The sequence below is a fragment of the Lissotriton helveticus genome, chromosome 1_1 (genome assembly GCF_964261635.1).
Source record: "Lissotriton helveticus chromosome 1_1, aLisHel1.1, whole genome shotgun sequence".
In the NCBI taxonomy this organism is placed as follows: Eukaryota; Metazoa; Chordata; class Amphibia; order Caudata; family Salamandridae; genus Lissotriton; species Lissotriton helveticus.
The window spans coordinates 1511390557-1511408362 of NC_136057.1; the positions used below are offsets into that span (position 1 = coordinate 1511390557).

The 17806-nt window shown below is 50.6% G+C and overlaps 1 protein-coding gene across 1 annotated transcript in view; it reads left to right on the top strand.

Annotated features, from left to right (window-relative positions):
- KIFAP3 (kinesin associated protein 3) overlaps positions 1–17806 on the top strand; it is a 1290910-nt gene that overhangs the window by 744976 nt on the left and 528128 nt on the right. The window contains exon 13 of the mRNA XM_078686865.1: positions 16871–16983. Coding sequence (XP_078542991.1) covers positions 16871–16983 — 113 coding nt within the window. The remainder of the gene's footprint in view (positions 1–16870; positions 16984–17806) is intronic.

The following is a 17806-nucleotide window of genomic DNA, read 5'->3' on the forward strand; positions in this document are numbered from 1 at the left end:
CTTGAATCTCGGTTGTAGTGCGGGTCGAGCAGTTCAAGACTTCTTGGGGGAGGCACAGAATGGGATGGAACACAGGCTAACAACTCAAAAATGTACAATAGCAGCAATAAATGATTGTCTTGTTAAATACTTTCTTTTATGACAAAAGGGCAACATCCACAAACAATACACACAGCCCGCGAGGTCAGGGCTCAAGTTTTAAATAGGCAGTCCCCTGAGACCCACTTCCCTCTCACTGATGATGGTGGTTATTCCCCATTCACTATAGGCTACATTCAGGTTATGCCCTACTAGCAATCTGATGCCCGGGAGTCCCACTCTGACTCTGTTAAAAAAGTCAAAACATTTCCAACGAAAAAGTGCCATGTGGCAGGCAAGTTTCCTTGGGGCATCCGGTGTCTCACTAGGTCTTGCCTGCATCAGCAGGGATTCTCTGATCAGAGTCTCTGAGAGTGTCTCTCTTGCAGGCGCAGCAGCTGCCTCTGGTGAGTAACACACATGCTGCTCTGCAGGGACCGCGGATGGGTGTCCTTGACAACCCTCGGATGCAACTATATTTGGTCTTCATCACAGATGGTGGGAGTCGGGAGCAATTTCAATTCCTCAGTCTGGGCTTTGGCCCACACGGGTCAGCACGGCACCCTGTCCTCACAACAATAGCATCAACCAGGCTGTGATTCTTGTCTTTTTTTCAGTGACCATCCCTGGCATTCAGGGTCACCACATTTGCTCTTCACTCTGGTGATGGCTCAATCAGCTCAGCAGTATGCCTCTTCACAGCAGCCCCCTTTGGCACAAGGGGTCGCCAACTTACACACTTACAAATGTGCGATGGCCTGATCGATATGGTAAAGTTCACGGGGTACCCTATGGCATATGGGGTTGCTGACTTAAACCTGCAAACAGGCAGTGGCCAGATCGGTGCAGCAGCTGTCTCCTCACAGCTCGCTACAGGGCTTCACTTACCTGAATCATCCACTGGACCTCAATCCCTCCAACAGTGTCCCCTTCCTCACAGGGCACATATACTGATTTCGAGAAGCAGGCAAGTACTGGTGCTTCGGGGTTAGGAGGTTTTGCATATTCCTGAGAGATGTACGTTACCCAGCTAAGAGACTGGCAGGCCTTAGCCTCCAGCCTTGGTCACAGGCAGAATACGTGTAAAGCTTCCCCTCCTCGCACGGCCTGTCTGGCTGTTTGACAGTTGACAATTTTGGGGACCTTCAGCTCCCCTTCTTTTGGACTATTTCCAGACACCAAATGTGATTTTTGTTCATCACGCCCAGGGGACGTGGCCTGGTAGTTCGGGCTGGACTGTTTTGCTTTTGTTGCCCTAAGTGGGAAGGGTATGCCCAGACGTGGGCCTCATGCTCATTGTGCCACAGGATTCAAACTCGCATGGCTGATGAGAGGTGAGACGCCAAAATTAGCCTGAGAATGCTTGTTTCTGGTCAAGGGAGAACCTGGCAGTTTGGGCTGGACTGTTCCCATCGGGAGGAGGGTCAAGACGGATTTGCATATCACTGGGTTCAATCTGGGGTTGCATGGTGTTCCAAAAAACGATGGAATGAACCTAGATCTGTGCCTTGGGGTGAATCATTCGAACCAAAAAAAATTTGGGGTGCTTTTTGAACCTTAAGTGGGAAGGGTATGCCCAGACGTGGGTCCCGTGCTCACTGTGCCTCTGGATTCAAGCTTGCCTGGCTGATAAGGGGTGATACCCCAAAACCAGTGCCAGGATGCTTGTTTCCGGTTCAGGGCGGACCTGGTCTGGCAGTTCTGGCTGGACTGTTCACATCAGGGGCAAGGTCAAGAGTGGTTTGCATATGGCTGGGTCCAAACTGGGGTGTGCTGGTGAGAAAAACAGTTATGGAATAAACCCAGATCTGTGACTGGGGATGAATGTTTAATTTGTTCAGGATTCCATCCATCATTTTTTATTTTTTCATATGGAATGCTAGCCGAGAACACTGTTTTTCGGTCAGTGTTGGATGCTCAGTTATTCTTTCCCTATGCTGGCAGGTATCGGCATGAATATAGGTATGATGGACTGGCATGGTGAAACAGCTACTCCTTTATTCTATAGTTGTGAATCTGGTTGTGAGTGTTGTCAATTAAGGTTTTAATTTGTTTTTGTTGTAGGTATACTGTAGTTATGTTGGCAGAAGATTATGCTAGGACTGTCGTGCTCCCTGCTATTGTAGACTGCAAAGGCATCTGCCTGAGGAGGAACTTATATAGGTCCAATTTGAAAGCACAGATCATTTATAGAGAAGTCTAAAGACTGAGAAATACAGGTGATTTCACCGATGCCGTCCTACATTTATAGTGAACCCCCATTCTAGGCCCATACATAATGAATCCCTGGACGTAGCTGGTACGTCATGGACAGGTTTGTATGTCCATTCACTATTGGAATCTTTAGTCCAAGGGTCAGGACTTAATAAACATTGGGAAGGGAGGCCTATTCAAATATTGCATTTTGTAGTACATGGAGTAGTATTGACCGGTTACTCACCGGTAATATTCATTACTCCGAGTCGTAGCCCTCCCCGTCCCAGTCCTAACTACATGAGCATAGCTCCTCCCACCAGAAACTCCCAAGCAACTTGAAACCCATCCCTTCCCTCCAGGCCACACCCATACCCTGAGGCATATAATCCAGTGACCTGCCAATCAACAACCTGTACCCAACAAGCACAAGAAGCCGAAACAGGGAGGGAGGGATGGGAACCTGGACTGGGACGGGGAGGGCTACGACTCGGAGTAATGAATATTACCGGTGAGTAACCGGTCATTACCTCCTCGTCAGCCCTCCCCGTCCCAGTCCTAACTACATGAGCAGATACCAAAGCAATAATCGGCTTCACTCAGTAGCAAAAAAAAACCAGACTTTATTAAAGCACAGAAAGTCACACCACCGGAGTAGAACGCAACACAGCGTCCCCAAACCCAGCAGAATCAGTCCCCCCAACCACCAAACGATAATGGGACATAAAGGTGTGCGGAGAACTCCAGGTAGCGGCCCTGCAGATTTCAGCCATGGAAGCCCCCTGAAAACAAGCCCAGGAAGCCGCCAACCCCCGAGTCGACCTCCCCTGAACAGACCCAGGAGCCAACACACCACAGGCCTCATATGCAGCACCCACAGCCCAACGCAGCCAACGACTGAAGGTAGCCCCAGAAGGCTTAAGACCCTGACCAGCCAGGCCAAAGGTCACAAAAAGGGATTCCACCTTACAAAACGGCCCAGTACGCAACAAATAGATCTCCAGAGCCCTCCGAACGTCCAAACAGTGCAGCCGCACCTCAACCTCTGAAAGAGGATCAGGACAAAAAACAGGCAAAACCAGATCCGCAGAGCAGTGAAAAGAGGAAGGGACCTTGGGAACAAAGGAAGGATCAGGCCGCAGTACCACCCGATCAGGAAAGAAACGTAAAAAAGGGGCCGAACAAAGCAAGGAGCCCAATTCCCCAATCCGCCTAGCCGACGTAATAGCCACCAGGAACAGCACCTTGATCGTCAGAAACCTCAAAGACACCTCCAGCAGAGGTTCAAAGGGAGCCCCCTGCAAAGCCCCCAAAACCAGAGGCAGATCCCAACTAGGAGCAAAGGACCGAATGACAGGCTTCTGAAGGAAGCAACTCCGCAACAAACGGGACACCAGGGGAACCACCGGGTCACAGACCGAACCCCGAAAGGCCCGAACAGCAGCCCACTGAGCCCTCAGGGAGGAAACAGCCAGACCCAAGTCAAAGCCGTCCTTCAAAAAGTCCAAGACCAATACCGGATCCACTGCCAACGCAGACCACCCACGCGCCGTACACCAAGACTGAAAAGAAACCCAATGCCGGGCATAGGATTTGAGAGTCGAAGGGCGCCTGGACCTCTGAATAAATTCCGCCACAGAAGGAGAACACCCCAACGCCACAAGGTTCATCCTCTCAACAGCCAACCCGCCAGCCTCAGGCGGACCAGACACTCCAGAGACAGAGGGGGAAACGACAAGGGACAAGGGACCACTGGCAACCTCCAGCAAGGCCCCACTGCCAACTTCAATAACAGAGGGAACCAAGGCCGCCTGGACCAATCCGGAGCCACCAGGATCACCGAAGCCCGATCCAACTTGACCTTCAGCAGAACACGCGGCAGCAGGGCAATAGGGGGAAAGGCATACATCAGGCCCCCCTCCCACTGGAAGGACAGGGCATCTACCCTCCAAACCTCGGCAGAGCGAACCAGAGAACAAAACGTCTCCCTCAAGGCGTTCCCCGGGGCTGCAAACAGGTCCACCACTGGGACCCCGAACCGGGCCATCAGGCAGCGAAACACATCCTGAGACAGGCACATGTCCGACAGGGAAGGAAACACCCTGCTCAGGCGATCCGCCTCCGAGTTCAAAATCCCAGGCAGATGTAAAGCCCTCAGAGACAACAAGTGAGACTCCGCCCACAGGCCTATACTTTGAGCCAACAAATTGAGGGAAGCCACCCTCGCGCTCCCCTGGCGGTTGATATAACACACCACCACCGTGTTGTCGGACCGCACCATCACATCCCTCTGGAGGACCCAAGGCAGAAAATGAGACAACGCCAACTGAACCGCCTTCAATTCTCGCCAATTCGAGGACATTTCCGCCTCCGGCACAGACCAAAGACCCTGCACAGACTCCTGACCCAAGACCGCACCCCAACCCAGTACGCTGGCGTCGGTCGTCAGGACCAACCTCACCTGGGACACAAAGGGCGAGCCCTGCAAGAGGTTCCGATCCACCAGCCACCAGGACAACTCCCGGGCGATGGACACACCCCCCGGAACCAACAGCTCGTAATCCAGAGAGGCCGGATACCAATGCTCCAGAAGATGATTCACAAGGGGGTATAAGTGTAAACGGGCCCAAGGAACAATCATCACAGTTGCTGACATCAGCCCCTGAACACGCAACCACTGGCGAGCCGTGGAAGACTGAGCCCCCAACACCTTCTTCAGTTCGTGCACAAGAGTCAGTCTGCGGGGCTCCGACAGGAAGACCTTCCCCAACCTGGTGTTGAACCCCCCCCCCCAATGAACAACAGTTCCTGAGTGGGGTGAAGATGGGATTTCTCCAAGTTCAGAATCCACCCGAACCGTTGAAGGAGACTGCAAACCTCCCGGGATTGTGACTGAGCCTGAAGGAAAGAAGAGGAAGAAATCAACCAATCGTCCAAGTAAGGGAAAACCTGTATACCCTTAGCATGCAACAAACCCACCAAGGGCGCCAACACCTTAGTAAACACCCTCGGAGAGGCAGACAGGCCAAACGGCAATACCTGGAACTGGTAGTGATCCACCCCCACACAGAAACGCAGGAACCTCTGCGAATCCGCGTGCACTGGCACATGAAAATAGGCATCCCGTAGATCGAGAGAAGTCAGGAAATCCCCCACCGACAGGAAGGGAAGAATCAACTGTAGAGTCACCATTTTGAAGGACCGATGAGGGACACACAAGTTCACCGCCTTTAGATCCAGGACCGGACGGAAGTCCCCATTTGGCTTTTGGATCAAAAACAGGATTGAGTACACCCCCCGACCCTGTTGACTCACAGGCACCCTCACCACAGCACCCTTTGACACCAAGTCCCAAACTCCGTCCAATAGAGCACGACATCTTGCCAGAGACCCGGGAACAGGGGTAGCTTTGAACACATCCACCGGAGGAGTCCCAAATTCTATTCTGTAGCCCAGTCGTACCACCTGCAGAACGCACAGATCCTGAACGAACTCCTCCCAGACTGGCAAAAAAGAGGTGAGGCGACCCCCAACCGGCACCTTCAAGGAATCCATCACATAGTCACGACTTGGAGGGACCTGCAGAAGAGGAAGCACCTTGTTGACCCCGGGACTTGTGGAAGGAAGGGACACCCCGGCCACGTCCCCTACCACGAAAGGGCTGAGCAGCCATCTTAGATTGAAACGCTTGCCCAAAAGCCCGCTTATAACCCGCAAACTTCCCTTTCTGAGAAGAGCGGACCGGAGCCAACAACTTCTTGTCCTCAGCTGTCTTTTTAATCAAAGCTTCCAACGGCTCCCCAAACAGCTTAGAGCCCGTGAAGGGAATCTTCATCACGGCCGCCTTCTGAGCAGCTTCCGCCTTCCAAGACTTAAGCCACAACTGCCTCCTAGCAGCAACCGAGGCACCAGCAGCCGCCGCCGCAGCACTAAGGGAGTCGAAGGACAAGTCAGCCATGAAACGCAATTGTTGTTCCAACATGGACAAAGACTCAGAGGGATCCATATCCTGCATGAGCTGCGCAGAAATACCCTGACAGTCCTTAAGAAGCGACTGAACAAGATAGCTGGTGTAAGCTGCAGACCGAACAGCCAGATTGGAGGCCGCAAAGGACCGCTTCAAGGCCCCCTCAACCCGCTTGTCCCCAGGATCAGAAGGTACCACATCCTCAGACACCACCAGGCTCTGAGACGCCATACCAGCCAGCAGAGAATCCACTTTCACCACAACCGGAAACTCCTCCGTGAATCCCTGCAAGGGATACCTCTTAGCCAGAAACCGGGGAAAGGCATGCCTGTCAACATCCTTCCACTCCCCCTCCAGCACCTTCCTCACAGACGTATGAATGGGGAGGCTTTCCGGATCTTTCTTCAGGTAATTGGCGAAGAAGTCTTCAGACTCTCCACCCACCACAGGATCAGGGAATCCCAGATTGTCCCAAACATGCTGCAAAACACAGCGAAGGTCAGCCCCTTGGACAAAACGACCCTTCACCTCCTCATCAGAGTCAACATCCGGATCTACCTCAGCCGAGGCATTCAATTTCTGTCTCTTAGGCCCCTTGGGAACATGAGCCACAAAGGCCGCCGCCACAGCAGCCTCAATCATTTTCTGAATATCCGCCATGGAAGGAGCAGAGGAAGAACCAGCGACCACCTCTCCATCCTCACAGCCGAGCTCACGCACGTCTGCACCTCTACCCTCCATGTTGTAAACATGAGAACAGAAACCCAGACCCCAAGATATACCCAGACCAATCAAGCAAAAATCCCCAAGGGCCAACCAGGGAACGCCACCTGGACCGGGAGCCAATCCCAACACAGGACCGAAGGCTGGGCTTCAAACCGCCCTATCAGTGAAGACCACCAACCTACAAAAGGAAATGATTGAACAGGGCCCAACTGTAAGGACACGAAGAAACCCAGAAGACCCCGCCCCAGGAACCAGTGAAACCAGAGGTAAGAACTCCCCACCGCCCCAGCAGAACTGCAGGAGAGCAGAGCCTCCAAACCCCACATGACCCCCACAGACAGCAGAGACAGGCCAAGGACAAGGGAAAAACACCATGGGGCCCCACCACAGCAGAGCAGGAAGAGGCCAAGACTCGAAATCAAGCCCCATGCAAATCCCTCCAGCAACACAAAAACGGCAATTAGGACCGCCAGTAGAGGGAGCTCCAACTACAGAAACGCGGGGAAGAGAACCTAACCTAGGTAAGATCAAAGTCGGACTGAACCTTAACATCGGGCCCCCACGGACCAAACAAAGGCAGTCCCCCCCCCCCCCCCCCCCCTCCCCGCAACCCCATACACCACCAAGGATTGCAGGAAGCAATAAAAAGGGGGAAAACACGGGCACGAAAGAAACGAGCACCAAGAGTATGGGTAGAGACAGAGAAGCCAAACCGGCACGCCCTCGGCGTGCTGAAAAAGCCAGCCACACCCCCCCCCTCCCTCCCTGGGAGCACCCGCTAGAGCAGGGAACGAACCCGGAAGAGGGGAGGCTGCAGCAGGGAGACACCACCACCAGGCAGTCCGAACCCCAACCCCATGGTCCCGCTACAGCAGGGACTCAAAGTAAATGCCCACAAGGTAAAACAAAAACAGGCACAATAGGGGTTAAAAACGGGCGCTCAACATCCCGTTTCACACTTACCAGATAGGAGGCCAATTCCAGTGCCCCCCTCGACGAAGTCTGCTCGGAAGTGATTCCGCAGAATAAACAAACAGGTTGTTGATTGGCAGGTCACTGGATTATATGCCTCAGGGTATGGGTGTGGCCTGGAGGGAAGGGATGGGTTTCAAGTTGCTTGGGAGTTTCTGGTGGGAGGAGCTATGCTCATGTAGTTAGGACTGGGACGGGGAGGGCTGACGAGGAGGTAATGTTACTGCAGCTCTAAGAGGGTAAAAACTGGTGTAAATGTACTTCAGCCCAGCCTCGGAGTAAGCCAAGCACAACACATGCCCTATCACAGGTACTGCAACACCCTTTTGTAGACAACAGGAGGCAGGGAAATAAAATAACACCTTATAGGAACCAATGTTCAGTTAATTGCATAATGCCATTTAAGTGAACTTAATACTAAAAAAATTGACTTATTATATTTTCCAGTAAACATATGATTTTCTTAACATAATTTACTTCATATTAAATAAAAATGGTAGTGAGGGTCGAAATTCTTTAATTTTATTTATAGTTAAGAAATTATTTATAAATATTATACTTAAATTAGCTTATACTAATTTAAATTGTTGTTAATGTCCTTTAGCGTTTTATTTTATTAGCATGAAGTTAAAAAAAATCAATATCACTTTACATTTTTATTTTACAATAATATATTTATTTTCTTTAAATATACAGTGAATAGTTTGCTCATTACGCTTCCACATGGAGATCTAAGGCACGGTGGCAGAGATTTACACCTACATGGGCAAACTTACCGGTAATAACTTTACCCTCGTAAAACCAGTTGTAGGCGGCTCCGCCCTCCTGATTTGATGGGGTGGAGACATGCAAGTCTACACCTAGGTGCAACTCAAATTTCTGAAATTGTGAATAGCAAAAGATTGAATGTATAGTAGTAAATATGCACATGAGTAAATATATGTAATTACTCTTGTGAATAGGTACCTGGGTGTAGTTAGATCGTATGTAGTGGATTTAACACAGAGTACTTTCACCAGTTAAATATCCTGCTGCTTTTGCAAGGTGAGTACTTCTTTCACAAAAGCAGGTCTCAGCAGCTAACTGCATGGTGGAGCTTCCTAGGGTTAAGCTCCAATGTATTTTCCGCCTCATCCTGGTTACTAGTCTCCACAGAAAGGCAGGTAGTTTGTGGGGTGGGGAGGGAGAGAACTCCAAAGGCCACGTAAAGTGAGCCAGGCAGCACAGGGAAGTCCAGGGCTTCAAGACTTTGTTTATCCAGTTGAACTGACAAAAAAGGGGAGGGAGGGGGGTGTCATGCAAGACATTTGAGGACTGATTTGTAAGGCTTTTGGGATTGTACATAGGCACCCTCTGTGCATGTAAACATATATCCTGATTTATGGGGAAATCAAAGGATAGGAGATTAAATGCAAATTAAGAGCCCAGTGTAATCTGCTGCAAAGAAGCCTCGCAGTTTGCAGGGACACAGCATGCTAAGTGGCACATGTAAAAGTGTATCGATCTTCTCTCTGGCCGCAGCTGTTGTAAAGCTGAGACTTGACAACCGTGCTCCTTTTATAGAAATTGAGAACTCTTACTTGAATGTATGTGCTTGAGTATCTATGAAATGTAGTTCTCATTGACGTGGGCATGTGATAAGTTATTGGTAGATATAGGGGAAGGGTACGAATTAGGGCAGTGGATCATAACCTGTTGTCTTCTGTGGAGCCCTACTTAATCGGTATTGGAATAAGCATTTCTGATGATTTGAACTGCTAAACAATCCACAGAACATGCAGAGACAAGCATTCATCAAACACATACACACAATTATGAAATATATTTTATTCACAAATATGAAAAATCTAAATTGTAATGAGAATCTTCTTCTAAATTCAATTGAGGCCACTTATTGTCCATAATTTGTTCTGTGTGATGCATTTTCACTGCTCCTACAAATCAATCAGATGATACTTACTAAATGTGTAGCATCTAATTTTAAATTCCTTCACATTTACAGAACGGTTTAATTTTTTTAATTTACATTTTGCTTCTTTATTTATATACACTTTATTAGTCTGTTAATATTATTTTATTTTCTAAGTCGTTGCGAACCCCCTGAAAAGAATTTGCAGACCCCAAGGAGGCTCCGAACTACAGGCTAAGAACCACTGATTTAGGGGTGCCGCTCGAGTGAGGAGTTTGTGTTGTTTCCAGTTTCTGCTCGCCACAGGAGTGGTTGGGAGCCAACGCCCTGCTGGGGATTCATTTGCTGCAAGTCCGGCCGCAGTGGAGGTGAGAGGCGGAGGCGAGCGGGACTGCGAGGACCAGCAGTCCATCTGGCAGCGCCAGCTGGTTCCTCTTCCCACCGCGCCTCGCGCCCCCTCCCAGTGCCACGCCCCCCCGCCTGAGTGAACTTAACTCCTCGCGGCCCCCGCTTCGCGGGTGCCGCTCGAGTGAGGAGTTTGTGTTGTTTCCAGTTTCTGCTCGCCACAGGAGTGGTTGGGAGCCAACGCCCTGCTGGGGATTCATTTGCTGCAAGTCCGACCGCAGTGGAGGTGAGAGGCGGAGGCGAGCGGGACTGCGAGGACCAGCAGTCCATCTGGCAGCGCCAGCTGGTTCCTCTTCCCGCCGCGCCTCGCGCCCCCTCCCAGTGCCACGCCCCCCCGCCTGAGTGAACTTAACTCCTCGCGGCCCCCGCTTCGCGGGTGCCGCTCGAGTGAGGAGTTTGTGTTGTTTCCAGTTTCTGCTCGCCACAGGAGTGGTTGGGAGCCAACGCCCTGCTGGGGATTCATTTGCTGCAAGTCCGGCCGCAGTGGAGGTGAGAGGCGGAGGCGAGCGGGACTGCGAGGACCAGCAGTCCATCTGGCAGCGCCAGCTGGTTCCTCTTCCTGCCGCGCCTCGCGCCCCCTCCCAGTGACACGCCCCCTTGTTACACTTAAGAGAATCTCCTCACGCGCGCAGCGGGACGCGCGCGGGGCGGTCACCGGGGCGAAGACCGGGCAAAGAGCGGGCCGTTCTAGGCCGTTAGAGGCCGGTAGAGACCGGACCGGGCCCCCCCTCTAACGCCCTGGTTAAATTGTTCCATCATTTACCTCATTATGGCATCTAGAGCTTTAAGGAGTAAGTCGGTACAACATGGCACAAGCACTTTGGAAATTTTTTTTCCCAAGGCGAGCTCCCAAACCAGCAAGTGTCACTCATCTACGGACTCTCACCTTGAGATGGGTCCTGAAAGTGTGTTCTTGGACCTTGGGGAATCTGTCTCAAATGATGCTAGTACACCCATCACCACGGACGCTACCCATATGTCTCTGCTGGACAGCATCGACCAGACTATTGAGTCGGTACTTCGACAGTTAAGAACTCCGGTTACGCAGAGGGATCGGGATTCCCCACGGCCAACGGGGATTTCCGACCACTCTGCTGTCCTGGATAATATGGGTCTAAACACGTTGGAAGCGGGTCAAGCGGCCTTGTCAACAGTCCTTGTAGATAGTGGGGTGGCACAGCCTCTAAAAAGAAAAAGGCCTGCTGAAATAAAGAGGGCAAAAAGGGCAAAAATTGTTGCATCTGAATCAACCCTTGAAGATAGTATAGATATTTCGGTCTCCCCTGAGCTCATTCTATCTGGGTCTGGGTCGGATCTTGTGGCCTCGCCAGCTCCTGTGTTATCACCAGCGGCGGCGGGCCCATTTATCTTTGGTGGGCTATCTTCTAATAGTTCAGATATAGTAATTAATTCCCTCACAGCTATTATCAAGAATTTGTTAACCCCCACCTCAGTCAGATTAGAGGCTATAGAGAATCTACTCCAGTCCCGGGAAAATATCCTTACTAGGAGAAGCCCTGGTGTAGCTACAAACGCCCCCATAGCCACCGGGGAACCACCTGGGAATAGCTTACCTCCTACCACATTGCCCCAGGTTTCCAGTAGGGCATTGCCTAGTGCAAATGGTGCGTCTATTTCTCAGACGCGCACTTTGTTACCTCCAGTGCCTAGGCCCCCTGTTCCGGCCCCTAGGAGATCTAAGTTACCCCCTGCGCCGCGGCTTGCGCCGCAGTCAAGGGCGACAGTGGGTCCTACAAATGTCCCAAGCGATGGTTGTGTCCCTCCCCCAGATAGACGCAGGGAGGTCAATCTGCCCCCAGAAGCTGTTCCATACACGGCAATCATGGTGGGAGTTCCTGAGCTAGCTGGTGGTGTTAGGGAGTCTCAAGACTCCCTACGCAATAAGGTCATAAGCTGGCTCAGTATCAATAGACCGCTGCCTCCAAAATTGAAGGGTGAGGTTCTGATGGTAAGGAGGATCCCATGGATTGGTTCTACCAAAAAGAACAGGTCAGGGGATTGCATCGTCTTAAGTTTTAGGAGCCCACACGTTGCAAATTACATCTGCAACTGGCTTGTAAGGCCTGATAAGTCCACAATAGAACTTGTACCCCTTTCTTATTTCTATCCTAGTGGTAGCAACACGGTGGGAGGGAGTGAGAAGGGATGGACCAGGGTGGGCTTTGCTGTAGATGGCTCCCGTTACAGACCAAGGCACCCCTTACCAACTGCTCAGGCAAACTTCATACATCACAACAGGTTTTCCTGTCTGGACCAGGTCGATTGACCACAAACCAGGCCAATCCTGTCTGGTCCTGAGAATAGGGTGGATGACGTGCAAAGCCGTGTGGGTTTGGGTGTGATCCCTATGTTGGAACCAACCCGGCTCCAGGCCGCTAATGAGCGAGGGGCTGACACGATTGACAATCTGTGCCAACTGAGTCCCCCACTTAACACCGGGTCAGCCCATATTCCGCAAACAGGGGCAGTGGAGCGGGCTGGCCCTGCTGCCACCGCTGTCGGCGGAACCGGTGCCCTAGACGTTGGTTTACCCATGGCTACCCCGCAACCTCCTGCTGGAGCTCAGGGCAGCCTGCCACTTGACCCAGGACTGAGAATTCTCTCCTGGAATGTGGCAGGAATTGCGAACAAGGAAGGCTCTCCTGAATGGGACTCCCTGGTAGGTGGATGTGATATTCTTCTCCTACAGGAGACTTGGGCGAGGGCCGCTCAGACCAAGAGAGGGTTTGAAGTATTTGAAATCCCTGCCAAATGGGCTGGGAGGGGGAGGCCATCTGGTGGCTTGGCAATCTGGATTGCGAGTCACACTGGGTGCCAAGCGGAGCAGGTTCGCACGTGTTCGCAGGACATCCAGTGTGTGCGGCTCACTTGGCCTGGCAAAACTCCGTGGGCCATTGTCAACGTCTACTCGCGCCCGGTTGCCTCGCCAAGTGAATCACCTACCTTAAATGATCTGGCTTCCTTCTTGGGCCAACTTCCGGGTGACTACAAGGTGGTACTTGGAGGAGACTTCAATTGCCACTTTGAACCTTTGGAAGGTTTACTCGATGGTGTCCTTACGGCCGAGGACGACCATTGGGGGGTTCCACCCTCTTCTTCTCCTCACCCTAAAGCCTGGTCCCCTCTAGCCTTACAACTCATGTCCCTTACCCTGAATAGCGCGCTGAGGGCGTGTAATGGTCGTACCCCTTCCGATACCCCCTCGGTGTGTACTTTCAATAGGAGGGGCCATGAGTCGAGGCTAGATTATATCATGGTGGACATTTCACTTTGGCCCAAAGTGCTGGACTTTAGGGTTATTAAGAGGTCAGACAGCGACCACAACGCCCTTTGCCTAAATATTGTGTGCCCTTTGCCCCTGACGGACTCATCCCCAGCTGGCCAAGGGGTTGATAAGGGGGATTTGCTCCTGACCACAAACAGGCGCCGAGTTAAGTGGGGAAAGCTTGTAAGGTCGGAAGAGTCCATCAAGAAATTATATGAGCTGGCGCTCCCAAGTTTTATGGAGGTGGATGCCCTCCTGAACGAACCAAGAACCCCTGATTACTGTGAGAAACTGGGAAACATTCACCAGGTTTTAGTGAGGGACTTGGCCGAGGTATTCCATCCGGAGGTCCCAATTCGAAAGAAAAGGACCCCTCTCCCCACCTGGTACACCCCAGACTGCAGGGCAGCAAAATCTGAGCTCATTGCAGCCATAAAAGAGGAGTCAGACAAGGCCAAAGTGCGTGACCTAAGGAACCACCATAAATCAGTGCTGGCGGCTGCAAGGTCCGAGTGGGACTGGAAGTATTGGCAGGACCTCTACGATGCCCTCAAATTCAGGGACTCCCGGCAATTTTGGGCCCTTGTAAATAATGGGTCAGGGGAACTCAGTAAAGCGACTGAGTCTAATATAGCCCCTGCGGTCTGGGAGGCCCACTTTGGGGCTCTTTACCAAGATACCAGTCCCTGCCCGGCCGCAGAGCTGCAACTGCCCTTGGGTACACAGGAGTTCGGAATGGAATTATCCCTGGGGGAAGTGGAGCTTGCCCTAGAACGTCTAGCAGTGGGGAAGGCGCCAGGCCTGGATAGGTTACCCGGGGATCTATTTAGGCACCACCCGGATATCTGGGGCCCATACCTTCTCGTTTTATTTAATGCCATTCTCGGAGGTATGGCGATCCCTGGGTCGTGGTTGGGGGCAGAGATTGTGCCCATCCACAAGAAGGGCTCTACTCTGCTCCCTTCCAATTACAGGCCTATAAGCCTCATAGATGTGCCCCAAAAGCTCTTCGCGCGCCTCATCTTGGACCATCTCCTAGATTGGGTCGAGGTCAATGACATCCTGAGCCCTCTACAGGCTGGCTTCAGGAAGAACACGTCGACCATGGACCAAATCTTTCGCCTCCTTCTCCTGTACTGGAAGACGGTTACGATAGAGGGAGGTCGACTGTACATGGTCTTCGTGGACCTGAGGTAAGCCTTCGACCTCGTCCCGAGGGGGAAGTTATGGGAGGTTCTGCAGAAGCTAGGAGTTCCCCCCCACCTCCTTAGAATCATCATTAGGCTGCATGAGAACAACTTTGCGGTAGTGAGGTGTGGGAGGGATGGCAAGCCCTCGGGTAAATTCCCGGTCCGCCGAGGTGTCAGACAGGGCTGTGTCCTGGCTCCGACACTGTTCTGTCTGTACATCAACAGCGTCATTCAACACCTTGACGCTGTTGGGGATAATGACGCCCCGGTTTTGGCAGGAAGGAGGGTTCCGGCAATTATGTTTGCCGATGATACCCTCCTTCTTTCCAAATCCCCCATGGGGATCCAGAGGATCGTGGATGGTTTTGGTCACTTTTGTCGACAACATGGGTTGGAGGTGAACACGGAAAAAACTAAGTTCATGATCTTCAACCCTCCGACCAAGACCAGACCCAATCCAAAACTGGGGGAAACCAGTCTGGAAAGGGTTTCTACCTTTACATATCTGGGGGTCTCACTCCAAGAAAACCTGACATGGGATTCCCAGGTGGCAAGATCTAGGCTGAAACTCTCCCAGCTATCGGGCGCACTCCTGAGGGTATCCAACAAGTCCACCTTCAAGCCTGTCAGTCCGGCCCTGGAAATGTACAGGACTCAGGCGAAGGCAGCTGCCTCGTATGGCAGTGAGCTGTGGGGCCATAAAGCTGGGAAGGTCATGGCAGGGGTGGAAAACTGTTTCCTCAGACGTCTTCTTGCTCTCCCGCAAGGCACACCACTCCTCCCCCTAAGACTTGACCTGGGCCTCCCGTCAATCGCAGAGGACCTGCGGTCGAAACCGGTGAAGTACTGGCATCGGTTATGGTCCACTGAGGAGCTGCATCACTATAGGCAGGACCTCATACACGTCTTGAGGCTGGATGTTAATGGTAAGATCCCTTGGCTGGCACTCATCAAGTCGGAATGTTCCAGCCTGAATTTGCCAGACCTATGGGATGACCCAGCTCAGGGTTGTAGAAGGATTTCGCGCAAAACCCTGGCACAGCTCTATAAGAACAAAACCCTTGCTGATATGGACAGTGCATATGACAGTGGCACCCTGACGGGACGTTTTATAGTATCCAAAAATTCTTATGCCTTTGAACCTTTTATGGATTTTATTTACCCTCTTTTGGCGAGGAAATTGTTCCTGCAATGGAGGTTTGGTACGCTCCCTACTAAAGTCTTCACCTATAAATGGTCGCTAGGGGGCGACAAGCTCTGCCCATGCTGTAAAGTTAAGGATGAAGATGATTTGCACATAATGTTCTGTTGCCATGTTTATCGGAGCCCGAGGAGGCGCTGGCTAGCCCCTCTATGCCGGAATCTGGGCTTCAGTAACTATTTACAAGCCTACAGGGTGCTGAAAACTAATACCCTGGGCCACATTGTGTTCGCGGTTTCCAAATTCTTAATGGCAGCATGGATAATAAGGAAGAAAATGTCTGGTTAATCCATTTTACTATGTTTTTCTAAACACTGCAGGTCCAGTTGGTTTTTATTGTATATATTGTCTTTTATCTGTATGTATTTTTACTGCTTCTTTTATGGCCTATGTGGCCGAAATAAAGAATTTTTGGATTGGATTGGATTTAGGATAAAAGAGTTGTACTTGTATAATTGAAGTAAGGGGGCTGCCGCAAGGTAATCAAAATGAGAACCTATTGTATTCTTGTGTGGTGCCCGAACACATACACCCCCACACACACTTGCTCTTATTCTTACTTCAACATCTTCTCATTTCAAACTTTCAGAATAACTAAAAGGCATGGGAGTTAAGGTTGATTCATTACAAAAGGGTGTAGGCAGCACATTAAAATATTAATTTCCTGACTAATAGTTTTTATGGCGAAAAATTTATTCAAATTAACTTCTTTTCAATTTGAGGTGTTTTTGGAATGTGTTTGTGTGCTTTAATATTAGGAGGCATGGCCAGGACTTTCTCTATCACAGTCTTTCAGTATACTCTCACACATACTGATCATGTTTTTTTATTTTTCATATTGTTAAATAATCTTATTCCCTTATTCTTACATTATTAGAGCCTAGAGTAGTAAGGCTAAGGCCAGAAATACTTTAAAGCATCTTTTCAAATGTTTTATTTTAAGGAAATGGCCTAAAGATGTTAATGAAACGGGCTCTGAAATTCAAAGATCCATTGATGATGAAGATGATTAGAAACATTTCCCAGCACGACGGGTCAACCAAAAAAATGTTCATAGTAAGTATTTTTGTAGTAAGTGTTTTTGATTTTGTGATGTGTATCACCATGTTGCATCTTTTATGCACAGTATCAAATGCAGCACATTTTGCCAGAATCTCCTATTTAAATCATGAAAGGTTCCAGGCCTCATTTCAGGTATTCCAGGTGGACCATAGAAAAGTCCCCCACACAAAGTGGGCAGAGGGCTCGCATCCATTTCATGGGCGCTAGACCACCCTTTTTATTTACTTCAAGATCCTCATCTGCCTGAGCCCTAAGTGCATCATCCGGTGTGGCAAATACACTTAACCCTATGGGGGCTATGGACATGATCTCCCTTTCCACAGCATAAACCATCGGGCACTGTGAATGGGAGGGTTCCATCCAAGCACCAAGGCCTAGGAATCTTCCTGGTGCTTGCCCCAGGCAATTTCTCTCTTAGACCCCCACCTTGGACTGCAAGAAAAAGCATTCTTTGTAGCCTGGGGCTTCTTTTCTTTCTTTTTTTTTTTTTTTTTTTTAATGACGAGCAGCACACTCTGCACACTTATGTCATGATTTGGACAGGAAAGGTCTCATTAGAAAAGGTAAATTCTCCCCCTTTCCCATAGTACCTGCCCCTTTTAGACTCCTGCTTTGCGATTGCCACGAGGGCGATCGCTGAGCAGTATTACACATCATTAGAGCACTCATTTCATTATCATGTGCGAAGCGCCCCCTGGCATGGGACTGGTTGAGATGTATACTCCCATGTGTCCCGCAAAGGGTAAAACATCCACTAGACACAAGGGATTATATACATTTAGAAATCACTGTTCTATCATTGGGCGGCTGCTCCCCA